Source organism: Coregonus lavaretus (assembly GCF_964263955.1).
Source record: "Coregonus lavaretus genome assembly, chromosome: 15".
Taxonomy (NCBI): Eukaryota; Metazoa; Chordata; class Actinopteri; order Salmoniformes; family Salmonidae; genus Coregonus; species Coregonus lavaretus.
The window spans coordinates 30,963,863-30,981,510 of NC_140002.1; the positions used below are offsets into that span (position 1 = coordinate 30,963,863).

General features: G+C 41.9%; 1 protein-coding gene across 1 annotated transcript in view; it reads right to left on the minus strand.

Annotated features, from left to right (window-relative positions):
- LOC311142071 (transcription initiation factor TFIID subunit 1-like) overlaps positions 1-17,648 on the minus strand; it is a 51,321-nt gene that overhangs the window by 20,958 nt on the left and 12,715 nt on the right. Inside the window, exons 3-13 of the mRNA XM_084177631.1 lie at positions 15,130-15,253; positions 12,905-13,021; positions 12,555-12,680; positions 12,073-12,314; positions 11,738-11,959; positions 11,225-11,473; positions 4,803-5,004; positions 4,482-4,592; positions 814-981; positions 545-675; positions 326-433 (exon numbers count right to left, since the gene is read on the minus strand). Coding sequence (XP_084033757.1) covers positions 326-433; positions 545-675; positions 814-981; positions 4,482-4,592; positions 4,803-5,004; positions 11,225-11,473; positions 11,738-11,959; positions 12,073-12,314; positions 12,555-12,680; positions 12,905-13,021; positions 15,130-15,253 — 1,800 coding nt within the window. The remainder of the gene's footprint in view (positions 1-325; positions 434-544; positions 676-813; positions 982-4,481; positions 4,593-4,802; positions 5,005-11,224; positions 11,474-11,737; positions 11,960-12,072; positions 12,315-12,554; positions 12,681-12,904; positions 13,022-15,129; positions 15,254-17,648) is intronic.

Below are 17,648 nucleotides of genomic sequence, written 5' to 3' on the forward strand. Positions count from 1 at the left end.
TGTAAATGTAAAAGCGGTAGATCTGTTCTATGTGGGATATTTCTATGCTTCCCGTTCCTAAGTTTAGTTTTTGCGTCTTTTACTTTCGGTTTTGTACACCAGCTTCAAACAGAATTTTTGGTTATGGAAAATATATTTCACAGCGGTTTAGATGGTACAATGATTCTCTACACATTGACTGCTTGTTTTGTCACAAACTATTAGAATTTTAGCAACAAGGAAATGGCAGAGCAATGTCTGCATAGTGCATCTTTAACATTATCCTCTTTAACTGCTAATCAACCTGTATAGGAACAGAGCTCACAGGAGAGAATCTAGTGCCCACCTGAATGATGTTGCCACCGAAGGTGCCCCTCAGGCCTTGCTGCTTAGGGTAATAGAACTCATCATTGGACAGGTTCCATGGGTCCTTCACCTCAGGCTGGGACATGTTCTGTAGGCAGCAGACAAAACCGAGATGGAGTTACAACAGGTTAGTTCAGGGACTGCAGTCCCTGTTGAATGGCAGATCTATGTTATGTTCCCTGGTCCAGTCCTGTAGTACCTGTTGTGGCTCATCCTTTATGACCCCAGTCTTCCCCAACAGGATGCGACTCTTCTTCAGTGCTGACTCCTTCTTGTTCTCCTTAGACGGGGAGTGGGACATATGCTCAGACTCCTTCTCATCTGGGATTTCTGCAAGAGGCCAAGTTTAGAGATTAGTGGATAGATCAAAGCATTCAATAGGTTACAGAGACCATCAAGATATTTCATAACTTGTTGAAACTGACTGAAAAACAGTGTACACACAGTTCACTAAGAAAGGGGCAGTACCTAAAATTATGTTCTCATCGTTGGGGTCTAGGGTGAGGACAGGGGGTGAGAGCATCCGATCCATGGCCTGGTCATCCCAGATGATGTTGTCCTCCCAGCGCCCATACACCAGTTCCTCATTGTCAATGGGGAAGATGGAGAACCAGGGGGCATCGTCTTCATGAGAGGCTGTGGAAAGCAATAGGAAAACAGCAGTGATAGATTTACTCTCTCTTTAGTGCAGTGGTCTCCAACCTTTTCTAGCATGAGAGCTACTTGTCACAAGCTACTCATTGTTTTCTAGCTTTCAAATAGGCACATTATTATCTTCTCCTCTCCCCTGCAACTCTTCCCCTGGTTAAATAATGGTTCATAAAAAACTAAAGGGGCCCCTACAAAATGTGTTTTATATTTTCCCAAATGATGTTCTCAGTTAGATTGCTCCTGGTTTTAGAATCGTTTTGTTTTTCACTCTCAAAATTACAATTGTTAAAAGAGAAACAATTGAATTGAATGTTCTGAGTCCATATCAATGTTTAAATCACATCAAAATACCTTTTTCTTTAGGTCTTGAAGAATTATTGTTTTTGGTGTGTAATTCCCCTTTAATTGTACATCTGGCCCTTTAATTCCACATCTAGCGAGTGAGGAATGTGCCATGTAATGTGCCAGTCTAGCGATGGTTCTGTAGCCTATTGCTGCTGCTCATTTTATGGCAAAGTTTGCAACTAAGAAATAATATACTGAACGAAAATATAAAACGCAACATGCAACAATTTCAAAGATTTTGTTGTCTCACTCCTCTTCAAATGGCTGTGCGAAGATGCTGGATATTGGCGGGAACTGGAACACGCTGTCGTACATGTCGGTCCAGAGCATCCCAAACATGCTCAATGGGTGACATGTCTGGTGAGTATGCAGGCCATGGAAGAACAGGGACATTTTCAGCTTCCAGGAATTGTGTACAGATCCTTGCGACATGGAGCCATGCATTATCATGCTGAAACATGAGGTGATGGTGGAGGATGAATGGCATGACAATAGGCCTCAGGATCGCATGACGGTATCTCTGTGCGTTCAAATTGCAATCGATAAAATGCAATTGTGTTCGTTGTCCATAGCTTATGCCTGCCCATACCATAACCCCACCGGCACCATGGGGCACTCTGTTCACAATGTTGACATCAGCAAACTGCTCGCCCAAATAATGCCATACACGTGGTCTGCGGTTGTGAGGCCGGTTGGACGTACTGCCAAATTCTCTAAAACGACGTTGGAGGCGGCTTATGGTAGAGAAATTAACATTACATTCTCTGGCAACAGATCTGGTGGACATTCCTGCAGTCAGTATGCCAATTGCACTCTCCCTCAAAACTTCAGACATCTGTGGCATTGTGTTGTGTGACACAACTGCACATCTTAGTGGCCTTTTATTGTCCCCAGCACAAGGTGCATCTGTGTAATTAATGATCATGCTGTTTAATCCGCTTCTTGAAATGCAACACCTGTCAGGTGGATAGATTATCTTGGCAAATAATAAAGTATCACTCACAGGGATGTAAACAAATTTGTGCACAACATTTTAGAGAAATAAGCTTTTTGTGCGAATGGAACATTTCTGGGATCTTTTATTTCAGCTCATGGGTCCAACACTTTACATGTTGCGTTTATATATTTTTTCAGTATATATACAAATTACAGTGCATTCGGAAAGTATTCAAACCCCTTTACTTTTTCCACATTTTGTTATGTTACAGACTTATTCTAAAATGGATTAAATTGTTTTTCCCCCCCTCATCAATCTACACATAATACCCCATAATGACAAAGCAAGAAGAGGTTTTCAGAAATGTATGCACATTTCTAAAATAAAATAAAAACTGAAATATCACATTTACATAAGTTTTCAGACCCTTTACTCAGTACTTTGTTGATGCACCTTTGGCAGCGATTACAGCATTGAGTCTTCTTGGGTATGACGCTACAAGCTTGGCACGCTTGTATTTGGGGGGCTTCTCCCATTCTTCTCGGCAGATCCTCTCAAGCTCTGTCAGGATGGATGGGGAGCGTCGCTGCACAGCTATTTTTAGGTCTCTACAGAGATGTTAGATCGGGTTCAAGTCCGGGCTCTGGCTGGGCCACTCAAGGACATTCAGAGGCTTGTCCTGAAGCCACTCTTGCGTTGTCTTGGCTATGTGCTAAGGGTCGTTGTCCTGATGGAAGGTAAACCTTCGCCCCAGTCTGAGGTCCTGAGCGCCCTGGATCAGGTTTTCATCAAGGATCGCTCTATACTTTGCTCCGTTCATCTTTCCCTCAACCCTGACTAGTCTCCCAGTCCCTGCCGCAGAAAAACATCCCCACAGCATGATACTGCCACCACCATGCTTCACCGTAGGGATGGTGCCAGGTTTCCTCCAGACGTGACGCTTGGCATTCAGGCCAAAGAGTTCAGTCTTGGTTTCATCAGACCAGAGAATCTTGTTTCTCATGGTCTGAGAGTCCTTTAAGTGCCTTTTGGCAAACTCAAAGCGGGCTGTCATGTGCCTTTTACTGAGGAGTGGCTTCCCTCTGGCCACTCAAACTTCTTCCATTTAAGAATGATGGAGGCCACTGTTCTTGGAGACCTTCAATGCTGCAGAATAATTTTGGAACCCTTTCCCAGAAACCTTCCCTCGACACAATCCTGTCTCGGAGCTCTACGGACAATTCCTTCGACCTCATGGCTTAGTTTTTGCTCTGACATGCACTGTCAAATGTGGGACCTTATTTAAACAGGTGTGTGCCTTTCCAAATCATGTCCAATCAATTGAATTTACCACAGGTGACTCCAATCAAGTTGTAGAAACATCTTAAGGATGATCAATGAAAACAGGATGCATCTGAGCTCAATTTCGAGTCTCATAGCAAAGGGTCTGAATACTTATGTAAATAAGGTATTTCAGTTTTTTATTTTTAATACATTTGCATACATTACTAAAAATCTGTTTTCGCTTTGTCATTATGGGATATTCTGTGTAGATTGATGAGGGAAAAAATGAATTTAATCAATTTTAGAATAAGGCTGTAACGTGACAAAATGTGGAAAAAGTCAAGGGATCTGAATGCACTGTATATACTTACTCATGATAATATACTTCTTCCAGGTAAGCCTACTTTGCAGTTAACATTTAATTGAGAAGGTTTTGGGGAAAGTATTTCTGTCAACCCATAAGACGGTTAACACATCAACTGGCTACACACGGAGTGATAGACAAACGTGCGTACCACACACACAGACAGGGACAATATTGCTGGAAATTAATTAGCAGATATTGTGTTAGGTTTGTCTTTTTAAGCCAATAAAGGCTAACCACGAGTTCAGGCCTTGGGATAATATCAATGTCACGTTGATTAGATAGTTGCTGGGAGCTTGCGGTGTCTGATACTTTGTGAGATTTGTTTATGACAGTTTGCGGTGGAACACGTGAAAATTGCATGTACTATCAGAATTGTTTGGCGAGCTACTCATAGGTGGGCTGCGAGCTACTGGTAGCTCGAGATCGACCTGTTGGAGAACCCTGCTTTAGTGGTACTTTTAAAATGTCAATTAACAGAGATAAGTAGGAATATGTTGTAATATCACATTATTCATCATTCTAAAAGTCAATTACACTCTACAACAGATGCCAGGTAAAATAGCCTCATAGTACCATGATGGTCGTGGTGGTGTTTGTCCCTCTTGGAGCCAGAGCCGATGGAGGGGGCTTTGGGCATGGGTGGAGGAGTGGGGGGCACCAGCTGAGAGTTACTCCTACTCAGACCTGTAGAGTGTAGATAGACATCATGAATACCTAGGTAACCCAAAGCAGACAAATACACAACAATTATAACAGTTTATATTTGCCACTTTTGTCCTAAATCCCCTGGACATTTGGGGTTTATGCTTTGGTGATAGGATTTCAATGAGGTAGGAATCGCCATTATGCAGGTCAGTCTGTGTTAATTGTTACTGGAGCAGGTGGGTCTCTTACCCTGCTGTGCGTTGTAGGCATTGGCGTTACGGGTCATGCTGGAAGGCAGCCACCCTGCCAGACTGGCCCGCTGGGTCTTAGTGCCCTTGTGTTTCACATCCTCTCCATTCCAGATGATGTCGTCCTCCCACTGAAGCTGGGTGACCATCAGAAAGAGCTCGTTCTCCAGGGCCTGTTCGTCCTTTTCGTCACCACTGCCCTCCTAGACAGAAAAAGACACAGAAACACACACAAAGAACATAATAAGTCTTTAAAACATGTTGTCTGTTCTCTTCTAAATCATTTTTATTATTTATAAAAAAATTTAGGGATCAGCTTTAATATTGCAGCTTCCATCAATGTAATTGTCTGCATCATTTCCAATCCCCCATATATTGTTCTCCCCCACACAGTGGGGAGAACAAGTATTTGATGCACTGCCGATTTTGCAGGTTTTCCTACTTACAAAGCATGTAGAGGTCTGTAATATTTATCATAGGTACACTTCAACTGTGAGAGACGGAATCTAAAACAAAAATCCAGAAAATCACATTGTATGATTTTTAAGTAATTTTTTTGCATTTTATTGCATGACATAAGTATTTGATACATCAGAAAAGCAGAACTTAATATTTGGTACAGAAACCTTTGTTTGCAATTACAGAGATCATACGTTTCCTGTAGGTCTTGACCAGGTTTGCACACACTGCAGCAGGGATTTTGGCCCACTCCTCCATACCTTCTCCAGATCCTTCAGGTTTAGGGCTGTCGCTGGGCAATACGGACTTTCAGCTCCCTCCAAAGATGTTCTATTGGATTCAGGTCTGGAGACTGGCTAGGCCACTCCAGGACCTTGAGATGCTTCTTACGGAGCCACTCCTTAGTTGCCCTGGCTGTGTGTTTCGGGTCGTTGTCATGCTGGAAGACCCAGCCACGACCCATCTTCAATGCTCTTACTGAGGGAAGGAGGTTGTTGGCCAAGATCTCGCGATACATGGCCCCATCCATCCTCCCCTCAGTACGGTGCAGTCGTCCTGTCCCCTTTGCAGAAAAGCATCCCCAAAGAATGATGTTTCCACCTCCATGCTTCACGGTTGGGATGGTGTTCTTGGGGTTGTACTCATCTTTCTTCTTCCTCCAAACACGGCGAGTGGAGTTTAGACCAAAAAGCTCTATTTTTGTCTCATCAGACCACATGACCTTCTCCCATTCCTCCTCTGGATCATCCAGATGGTCATTGGCAAACTTCAGATGGGCCTGGACATGCGCTGGCTTGAGCAGGGGGACCTTGCGTGCGCTGCAGGATTTTAATCCATGAAGGCGTAGTGTGTTACTAATGGTTTTCTTTGAGACTGTGGTCCCAGCTCTCTTCAGGTCATTGACCAGGTCCTGCCGTGTAGTTCTAGGCTGATCCCTCACCTTCCTCATGATCATTGATGCCCCACGAGGTGAGATCTTGCATGGAGCCCCAGACCGAGGGTGATTGACCGTCATCTTGAACTTCTTCCATTTTCTAATAATTGCGCCAACAGTTGTTGCCTTCTCACCAAGCTTCTTGCCTATTGTCCTGTAGCCCATCCCAGCCTTGTGCAGGTCTACAATTTTATCCCTGATGTCCTTACACAGCTCTCTGGTCTTGGCCATTGTGGAGAGGTTGGAGTCTGTTTGATTGAGTGTGTGGACAGGTGTCTTTTATACAGGTAACGAGTTCAAACAGGTGCAGTTAATACAGGTAATGAGTGGAGAACAGGAGGGCTTCTTAAAGAAAAACTAACAGGTCTGTGAGAGCCGGAATTCTTACTGGTTGGTAGGTGATCAAATACTTATGTCATGCAATAAAATGCAAATTAATTACTTAAAAACCATACAATGTGATTTTCTGGTCTCTCACAGCTGAAGTGTACCTATGATAAAAATTACAGACCTCTACATGCTTTGTAAGTAGGAAAACCTGCAAAATCGGCAGTGTATCAAATACTTGTTCTCCCCACTGTATATATATACATACAATGGGGAAGAAAAGTATTTAGTCAGCCACCAATTGTGCAAGTTCTCCCACTTAAAAAGATGAGAGAGGCCTGTAACTTCTTCTTTAAGAGGCTCCTCTGTCCTCCACTCGTTACCTGTATTAATGGCACCTGTTTGAACTTGTTATCAGTATAAAAGACACCTGTCCACAACCTCAAACAGTCACACTCCAAACTCCACTATGGCCAAGACCAAAGAGCTGTCAAAGGACACCAGAAACAAAATTGTAGACCTGCACCAGGCTGGGAAGACTGAATCTGCAATAGGTAAGCAGCTTGGTTTGAAGAAATCAACTGTGGGAGCAATTATTAGGAAATGGAAGACATACAAGACCACTGATAATCTCCGTCGATCTGGGGCTCCACGCAAGATCTTACCCCATGGGGTCAAAATGATCACAAGAACGGTGAGCAAAAATCCCAGAACCACACGGGGGGACCTCGTGAATGACCTGCAGAGAGCTGGGACCAAAGTAACAATGCCTACCATCAGTAACACACTACGCCGCCAGGCACTCAAATCCTGCAGTGCCAGACGTGTCCCCCTGCTTAAGCCAGTACATGTCCAAGCCCGTCTGAAGTTTGCTAGAGTGCATTTGGATGATCCAGAAGAGGATTGGGAGAATGTCATATGGTCAGATGAAACCAAAATATAACTTTTTGGTAAAAACTCAAAGAATGCTGAGTTGCATCCAAAGAACACCATACCTACTGTGAAGCATGGGGGTGGAAAAATCATGCTTTGGGGCTGTTTTTCTGCAAAGGGACCAGGACGACTGATCCGTGTAAAGGAAAGAATGAATGGGGCCATGTATCGTGAGATTTTGAGTGAAAACCTCCTTCCATCAGCAAGGGCATTGAAGATGAAACGTGGCTGGGTCTTTCAACATGACAATGATCCCAAACACACCGCCCGGGCAACGAAGGAGTGGCTTCGTAAGAAGCATTTCAAGGTCCTGGAGTGGCCTAGCCAGTCTCCAGATCTCAACCCCATAGAAAATCTTTGGAGGGAGTTGAAAGTCCGTGTTGCCCAGCGACAGCCCCAAAACATCACTGCTCTAGAGGAGATCTGCATGGAGGAATGGGCCAAAATACCAGCAACAGTGTGTGAAAACCTTGTGAAGACTTACAGAAAACGTTTGACCTGTGTCATTGCCAACAAAGGGTATATAACAAAGTATTGAGAAACTTTTGTTATTGACCAAATACTTATTTTCCACCATAATTTGCAAATAAATTCATTAAAAATCCTACAATGTGATTTTCTGGATTTTCATTTTGTCTGTCATAGTTGACGTGTACCTATGATGAAAATTACAGGCCTCTCTCATCTTTTTAAGTGGGAGAACTTGCACAATTGGTGGCTGACTAAATACTTTTTTTCCCCACTGTATATCTTTCTAACTGTGCTCTTTCACAAAAGCTCTCAACCTATATACTTATTATGGACACAGTATGCTTTACATTAGTTATCTTGTTGTTATTAGTTGTTGTTATTAGTCCCATCCTTCAACTCCATTCAACACCACCCATCTACCGCTTAACACCATCCATATTGGATTTCTATTTGCCATATATTTTTCAACTGTACTGTGATGTTTTACAAAAGTTCTGAACCCTTCTATTCTCATTGTTTCTACAGATTGTAAATTGAAAGTAAACATTTTTGCTAAAAGTATTATTATATTATTGATCGATTGACTATGACTTTTCAGATCACCCAGTAGTGCTATCTGCAGGGTTAGCTCCAGATAAATATTGCAATCCTTTAGCCATTCCTGGACCAAAAACAAGCTACAAATGGACAGAACCAAAACAAATGATCTAATGATTATGTCTCTTCGCAGCAAAATCTGCAGAGCTGGGAAGATCGTATCCCCCATATAGCAACATTTTTATATAATAATTTTAATAGAAAAATTCTAAGTTTTGAAATCGGGGTCATTTTGCGTATCAGTTCATAAACACTATGCCATGGAATCAGTACGTCAAAAATCTCTTCCCAACTATTTTGCAATCTATATGGGATGGCTGTCAATCCTTTGGTCCTTAAATGAAACTGGTATACATTTTTTATGTATCACAATTTTCTTTAACCAATTATGTTCTTTAATGCAAGGCCGACAGACAAGTTCCTTACTTTTCCCCCTTCCATTTTTGCGGTAATGCTGCAATTATTTGGTTGTAATTTTGTTTTCCTACCTATGATATCATTTACGAAGATTATACCTTTTGTAAACATTTTTTCAAAAAATAATGCTTTTTAATCAATTTGTATATTTGAGTTTAACCACAATATTTGTTGCATTATTTGTTCTGTCGTTTCTGGAGGATTAAATTGAAATTGCAACCAGCTTTCTATGGCTTGTTTTAGAAATAGTGATATTTGGGAGATGATTTCCTTTTCAAATAACTGAAAGTGAGAGGTTGTAATCTGAATAAAGGGAAAAAGGCCATTCTTGAACATAGGGTGAGACAATCTTACTAATTTGCTAGAGAACCAGTTCGGATTTAAGTATAACATTTGTATGACTGAAGCTTTTAGTGATAGGTCTAATGCTTTAATATTTAATAATTTCTGTCCTCCGAATTCATATTATATAAATATATATAAATGTATATATTATATAAATAGGCCCGTTTAATTTTGTCTGGCTTGCCGTTCCAAATAAAATTGAATCTTTTTTTCTCATATAATTTTAAAAACTGTTCGCTAGGCGTAGGCAAGACCATAAGCAAATAGGTAAATTGGGATAATACTAAAGAGTTCATCAGGGTGATTGTTCCACAAATTGACAGGTATTTACCTTTCCATGTTAGCAAGATCTTATCTATTTTTGCTAACTTTCTATTAAAATGTATTGGAGTGAGATCATTTATTTTATTTGGGATATGTATTCCGAGCATATCCACATCACCATCAGACCATTTTATTGGTAAACTACATGGTCATGTAATTTTATTTTATTTTTTAGTGATCCAATATGTAATATAGTACATTTATCATAATTTGGTTGTAATCCAGAGAGGTTAGAAAATGTATCTAGATCCTCTATGAGGCTGTGGAGGGAGGTAGCTTAGTGGGTAAGAGCGTTGTGCCAGTAACCGAAAGGTTGCTGGTTCTAATCCCCGAGCCGACTAGGTGAAAAATCTGTCGATGTGCCCTTAAGCAAGGCACTTAACCCTAATTGCTCCTGTAAGTCGCTCTGGATAAGAGCGTCTGCTAAATGACTAAAATGTAAAAATTTAAAATGTAAGTTGTGGATTTAAAAGTAAACATGAATCATCAGTGTACAATGACACCTTTGTTTTTAAACCCTGGATTTCTAATCCCTTGATATTATTGTTGGATCTGATTTTAATAGCTAATATTTCGATGGCCATAATAAATAGATATGCCGAGAGTGGACAACCTTGTTTCACTCCTCTTGACAGTTTAAAACGTTCAGAGAAATAGCCATTATTTACTATTTTACACCTAGGGTTACTATACATGATTTTAACCCATTTTATAAGAGATTCTCCAAAATTGAAATGCACCAGGCATTTATATATAAACCCCAGTCGTACTTCAAATGCCTTTTCAAAGTCTGCTATGAATAGCAGGCCTGGTTTATATATTTTACATTAGTTATTGTTATTTTTAGTCCCATCCTTCAGCTCCACTCCATCTCTGAACACCATCCAGTTTTGATAACTATTTGCCATATACTTTTCAACTGTACTGTGATGTTTCACAAAAGTTCTGAACCTTACTATTCTCATAGTTTCTACAGATTGTAAATGAAAGATAAATATATTTGCTTAGAGTATTATTACATTATTGATCGATTGACTATGACTTTTTAAAATCACCCAGCACTGCTATTTGTAGAGTTAGCTCCAGGCAATTGTTGCAATTCATCAGCCATTCCTGAACCTGCGACCAAAAACAAGCTACATATGGAAAGCACCAAAACAAATGATGTAATGATTCTGTCTCTTCGCAGCAAAATCTGCTCTCTTCTAACTTAGAGTTGTAGATAGAAAATGGGTGATTGATTCTTAAAAGGGGCAATCTGCAGTTGCTACATCCATATTTGGACTTATAAATGAATGATATGCACCAATTGATTCTTGAAGAATATAACTTCTAAATGCCTCATTAGCTTAGTTCAACAGTCGTACTCCACCAGAACCCAACATATACGATTGTTTTACTCCAATGTTTGTAAACAGAGTAATGTGCTTGTAAACAAACACTGTATAGCCTCACATGGTTAAAACTATCAAGAGTGGTTACATTTCTCCAGCCCCATCCCTCAGCTTTTTACCAAAACAGTGGTGGGAGGGCGCTTTGTTATTGTTTCAACTGCTGAATGCTCCTTTAAGGAACCCCATGATCTAATCCTATGGGTATGGGTATGGGTTGCTAACCTCTTTGGGAAGTTGTAAAGGTGGTGGTGGTTCTGGCCTCTCCCGTTTCTCCTGCTCATCGTCCTCCTTCTCCTTCAGTTTGAAGCCGTAGTAGAAGCCACTGCCATCGTCAGGGACCCCCATCATGTCGTACCAGAGCTGGGCCGGACCGTAGCGCCACTCTGCCACCTTGGGCCTGGACTCTGCCACCTTGTCCCCGTCTCCAGAGGTCTGGGAGAACTTGGACTCTATTGGGGCCATCATGGTGATCTGGGGGGAGCAAAGAGGGACCAGGAATTAATTATTGAAGATTATCTTTTAGAGTAATCACTTTTGTCCATTTCCTTTTCTAAGGAGAAAGATCCCATAAATAATTATATTGACACTGAATCATATTACTTAACCTAGTAAGCTCTCATAAATTAGCTGTGAAAAACTGTACCGGTAAATAACCACACAGTTTCACAGGGATTTCAAACAAGTTTTCACAGTTCTACACATCTTTGACTAAGACCATGGTTGTTGCACACTGACCTCGTCGTCAGACAGGCACTGTTCTGGGGGTGGAGGTGGGGCGTACTCATAATCCCAGCCAGACTTCTTCTCTGGTCCCTGCTGCTCCATGGGCTCAGCGCCCTCTGGTGGGGGTGTCCCTGGCTGAGGGTCGCGGTGCTTCCTCTTCCTCTTCCTCCGTGCGCTCCGCCACACCGACGGCATGTTCTTCCCAGGGCCAAACAGTCGAAGGAACCGCAGCACCTGGAGGGGTTCAGAGGAGTGGATAGGTATTCATTTTGAAAGGTATTAATCATCCAATCACAACTCTCTGTTATGTGGTGTACTATATAGTGTTACCAAAAAGGACAGCTCACCCTTCCAGGCCTGAACTCTGGGAAGAGCTGTGTGACGCCAGGCAGGGCTTTGGCAGCATCCTTCTGCATGATGCCAGCCAGGGGCAGGCTGAGGCAGGCTGGAGGACCCCCAGACCCAGGGCCTGTAGAGGGCCGGTCTGTCTCCGACTCAGAGTCTGAGGAACTGCTGAAGTCCACTTTGTCTACCAGAGAGGAAGGAGCGATGATGGAGGGCAAGATGATCCCGTCTCCTTCATCCCCGACTGTGGACAAACACAATAGCATACACTGGGGTTAGAGCCCCTTTGATGAGTGTTAACTTACTAGCCTGTATTTTTTACATTAAATACATCAATATCCATGTTTACTTTTTAACAGATTATGAAGAATTATACTTGTACAGGAGAAGTACAAAGTATCTTTTCACCGGCACTGGATTGATCAAAGACAAAATAAATTACAGTTGACCGCCACCCTTTGGCCCTTCCTTATCCGATCCTTACCACTTGCAGCCGTGGGAGAGGAGTCGTCTTTCTTGCCACCAGGCGTGGGGAGACTTGGAGGAGGTGGAGGGGGCATAAGCTTGGCATCAATATCCTCACAATCTGCATCATAGTCATCCTCATCATCTGAGACAGAGAGACAGAGAGAGAGAGAGAGTGTCCAGTTACCGGCTGTGCAAAGTCTCTGATGACGAGGGTGGAAATGAAATAAGCTTAATTGATCTGTTCTGGTAAACTAGGATACAAGCACTCCTAGAGGTCTGTGTATAGTATATACATACATAAGAGCAGGTGTTCTTAATGTTTTGTATATGCAGTGTATGTGAATAGTTGCATGGGTATTACTGCACCTGTCCTCCTGGTAGGCTGCAGGCTGCCCATGGCCTGACGATACTTCTTAGTCTCATCTTCAGCCACCTCGTTGATGTCAGAATAATCAACTGCATCTGCATCGTTCTTCACCCAGCCTGCATAAGAAACAGGACATGAAACCGTCACTCATTTATCACAGCATTTACAGACATACAACTTACAAACACAACTAAGGAGCATATTGACTGTTCATGTTGAGCCAGTTACATGACAGTTCCCAGCCACGGAACTACCCTAGCCCAGTTTTGACCTAAGTGGAACTCCGGTCTGGTCTTGCAACATATACCCACCTTGCAAGTTATTTGCCACCCCGTGCCTGAGCCCGTTTGGCGACACTTTTCACATGTAGATCCGTAATCGGTAGACGGTTCTGATTAGGAGGTTGTCGTTTGCATTGCCGAGCAGTGCCCAAGAAATAATGAAATCCTATTTCTAGACGCCACCTCCCTCTTCCAAATCAAAACCAAACATGGATTCCATGTTGTGCTCTCACTTTGCGGGCACACCTGTCTGTGTTTCACAGCTGCTTGTCCTAGCTAATCAGCCTCGCAATATGGGCACCATGCTGCCGCAGACAGGAAGTAGAATGGAGCATGTGCGCACAAGCATTGACATCCTTGTTTGGTTTTGATTATGGAAGGAGGTTGGTAGCATCTAACACTTTGATTTTATTATTTCCTGGACCTGCTTGGCGATGCAAGCGATGACATTTCAATCAGAACCGTTTACCGATTATGGATACCTTCCAACACGGCACACATGCTGCTAAAAGAGATAGTAATTTGCTGCGTACCTAACTTGAACGCTTCTCCAATGTAATGCCCTAAGACAGAAGGTTACTGTTAAAATAACTGTACTTACTGTTATTACCTGTAATCCTGTACACAGTGCCTTCAGAAAATATTCAGACTCCTAGACTTTTTCCACATTTTGTTGTGTAAAAATGAAAGTCAATAAGTATTCAAATCCTTTGTTATGCCAAGCCTAAGGTTCAGGAGTAAGAAATGTGCTTAACAAGTAATATAATAGGTTGCATGGACTCACTCTGTGTGCAATAATAGTGTTTAACATGATTTTTGAATGACATTGAATATCCCATTTGGGCATGGTGAAGTTATTAATTACACTTTTGATGGTGTATCAATACACCCAGTCACTACAAAGATACAGGCGTACTTCCTAACTCAGTTGCCGGAGAGGATGGAAACCACTCAGGGATTTCACCATGAGGCCAATGGTGACTTTAAAACAGTTACAGATTTTAATGGCTGTGATAGGAGAAAACTAAGGATGGATCAACAACATTGTAGTTACTCCATAATACTAACCTAATTGACAGAGTGAAAAGAAGGAAGCCTGTACAACAAGGAACTAAAGTAATACTGCAAAAAATGTGGCAAAGCAATTAACACTGTATTCAGGACAAAAAGTTATGTTCGAGGCAAATCCAACACAACACATTACTGAGTACCACTCTCCATATTTCCAAGCATAGTGGTGGCTGCATCATGTTATGGGTATGCTTGTTATCGTTAAGGATTGGATAAAATAGAAATGGAACGGAATCCTAGAGGAAAACCTGGTTCAGTCTGCTTTCCACCAGACACTGGGAGATTAATTCACCTTTCAGCAGGACAATAACCTAAAACAGAAGGCCAAATCTACACTGCAGTTGCTTACAAAGAAGACAGTGAGTGGCCGAGGTACAGTTTTGACTTAAAAGTACTTAAAAATCTATGGCAAGATCTGAAAATGTTTATCTAGCAATGATCAACAACCAATGACAGAGCTTGAAGAATTCTGGAAATAATAAATGGGCAAATGTTGCACAATCCAGGTGTGGAAAGCGCTTAAGAGAGACTTACACAGAAAGGCTCACAGTTGTAATTGCTGCCAAAGTTGGTTCTACAAAGTATTGACTCAGGGGTGTAAATACTTATGTAAATTAGATATTTATGTATTTAATTTTCAATAAATTAGCTAACATTTCTAAAATTTCACTTTGACATTATGGGGTATTGTGTGTAGATGGTGAGAGAGAGAAAAATCAATGTAATCCTTTTTGAATTCAGGCTGTAACACAACAGAATGTGGAATAAGTCAAGGGGTATGATTACTTTCTGAAGGCACTGTACATGACAGTGAGCTCTGTAGGGCTAGGAACTACCCCACCCACAGCCTTACTCCATGCCCTTCCTCTTACCCTCTGCGTCTGTGCCACCTGTGTCTCTGTCCTCGTCAGGATCATCTTCCTCACTAGCAGTGATCTCTGTGATGAGGTTGCCCAGTCCCAGGGAGCCCAGGCCAGCCAGGTGCTTTTTGGATTCCTGGGGTGTGGAGGGAAATACCATTGTCAAACAACCACAGCATTTGATATGCCAAAGTGTATTGGAATATACCAGGTGTTTATAAAGACTGTTTATAAAAGTAACATTGCACCAAAGACAGTGGACAAGTGATCAACATACTGTATCTCTCAGATATAGGACAGACACTTCAGAACAAACTTCCTTCAGATATTTTGATCGGGTGTCCACATACTTTTGTATATATAGTGTAAACCTATAATCAGCAAATTGACATCTCAGTCCTGTTGTTAGGCACACTTTGCGCAGGGATGGGGAACTCAGTCGGGGTCTCAACTTACTGTTGAGCGTTAGAATAGAAGAATACACAAGGTGCAATTTAAAAATTTGGTTGTGCATCAGCAGTTTCTCTTTTTATGTCAGTCACTGACAGTGCCTCAATTAGCCCATGTCGTACATTTCTTTTTAGATTGGTAAGTTAGTCTAGCCATCTATCTAAACTTATAGTAATCATGGTCGAATTACCGACCGGGGGGCCCTCATTGATTTTGTTTTCACAATCAGATATCATATTAACATGGCATAAGTCAGGGCAAAATCCACTGTAGGCAAAATGTGTAGAATTGCAGGAAATTCGATGTAAAACTGCACATTTTTCTCTCCGCCCCATGGCAAATTGAGTAGAATTGCATGAAATGTACAGTGGGGGAAAACAAGTATTTAGTCAGCCACCAATTGTGCAAGTTCTCCCACTTAAAAAGATGAGAGAGGCCTGTAATTTTCATCATAGGTACACGTCAACTATGACAGACAAAATGAGGAAAGAAAATCCTGAAAATCACATTGTAGGATTTTTTTTGAATTTATTTGCAAATTATGGTGGAAAATAAGTATTTGGTCAATAACAAAAGTTTCTCAATACTTTGTTATATACCCTTTGTTGGCAATGACACAGGTCAAACGTTTTCTGTAAGTCTTCACAAGGTTTTCACACACTGTTGCTGGTATTTTGGCCCATTCCTCTATGCAGATCTCCTCTAGAGCAGTGATGTTTTGGGGCTGTCGCTGGGCAACACGGACTTTCAACTCCCTCCAAAGATTTTCTATGGGGTTGAGATCTGGAGACTGGCTAGGCCACTCCAGGACCTTGAAATGCTTCTTACGAAGCCACTCCTTCGTTGCCCGGGTGGTATGTTTGGGATCATTGTCATGCTGAAAGACCCAGCCACGTTTCATCTTCAATGCCCTTGCTGATGGAAGGAGGTTTTCACTCAAAATCTCACGATACATGGCCCCATTCATTCTTTCCTTTACACGGATCAGTCGTCCTGGTCCCTTTGCAGAAAAACAGCCCCAAAGCATGATTTTTCCACCCCCATGCTTCACAGTAGGTATGGTGTTCTTTGGATGCAACTCAGCATTCTTTGTCCTCCAAACACAACGAGTTGAGTTTTTACCAAAAAGTTATATTTTGGTTTCATCTGACCATATGACATTCTCCCAATCCTCTTCTGGATCATCCAAATGCACTCTAGCAAACTTCAGACGGGCCTGGACATGTACTGGCTTAAGCAGGGGGACACGTCTGGCACTGCAGGATTTGAGTCCCTGGCGGCGTAGTGTGTTACTGATGGTAGGCTTTGTTACTTTGGTCCCAGCTCTCTGCAGGTCATTCAGTAGGTCCCCCCGTGTGGTTCTGGGATTTTTGCTCACCGTTCTTGTGATCATTTTGACCCCACGGGGTGAGATCTTGCGTGGAGCCCCAGATCGAGGGAGATTATCAGTGGTCTTGTATGTCTTCCATTTCCTAATAACTGCTCCCACAGTTGATTTCTTCAAACCAACCTGCTTACCTATTGCAGATTCAGTCTTCCCAGCCTGGTGCAGGTCTACAATTTTGTTTCTGGTGTCCTTTGACAGCTCTTTGGTCTTGGCCATAGTGGAGTTTGGAGTGTGACTGTTTGAGGTTGTGGACAGGTGTCTTTTATACTGATAACAAGTTCAAACAGGTGCCATTAATACAGGTAACGAGTGGAGGACAGAGGAGCCTCTTAAAGAAGAAGTTACAGGTCTGTGAGAGCCAGAAATCTTACTTGTTTGTAGGTGACCAAATACTTATTTTCCACCATAATTTGCAAATAAATTCATTAAAAATCCTACAATGTGATTTTCTGGATTTTTTTTCCTCAATTTGTCTGTCATAGTTGACGTGTACCTATGATGAAAATTACAGGCCTCTCTCATCTTTTTAAGTGGGAGAACTTGCACAATTGGTGGCTGACTAAATACTTTTTTTCCCCACTGTACATTGTGTTGTTTAAGTGTTCCCTTTATTTTTTTGAGCAGTGTATTATTGGGTAGCAGAACGACTTTTGCTTCCCTAAAGGCCTGAGGGCACACACTTTCTAGTAGCTTA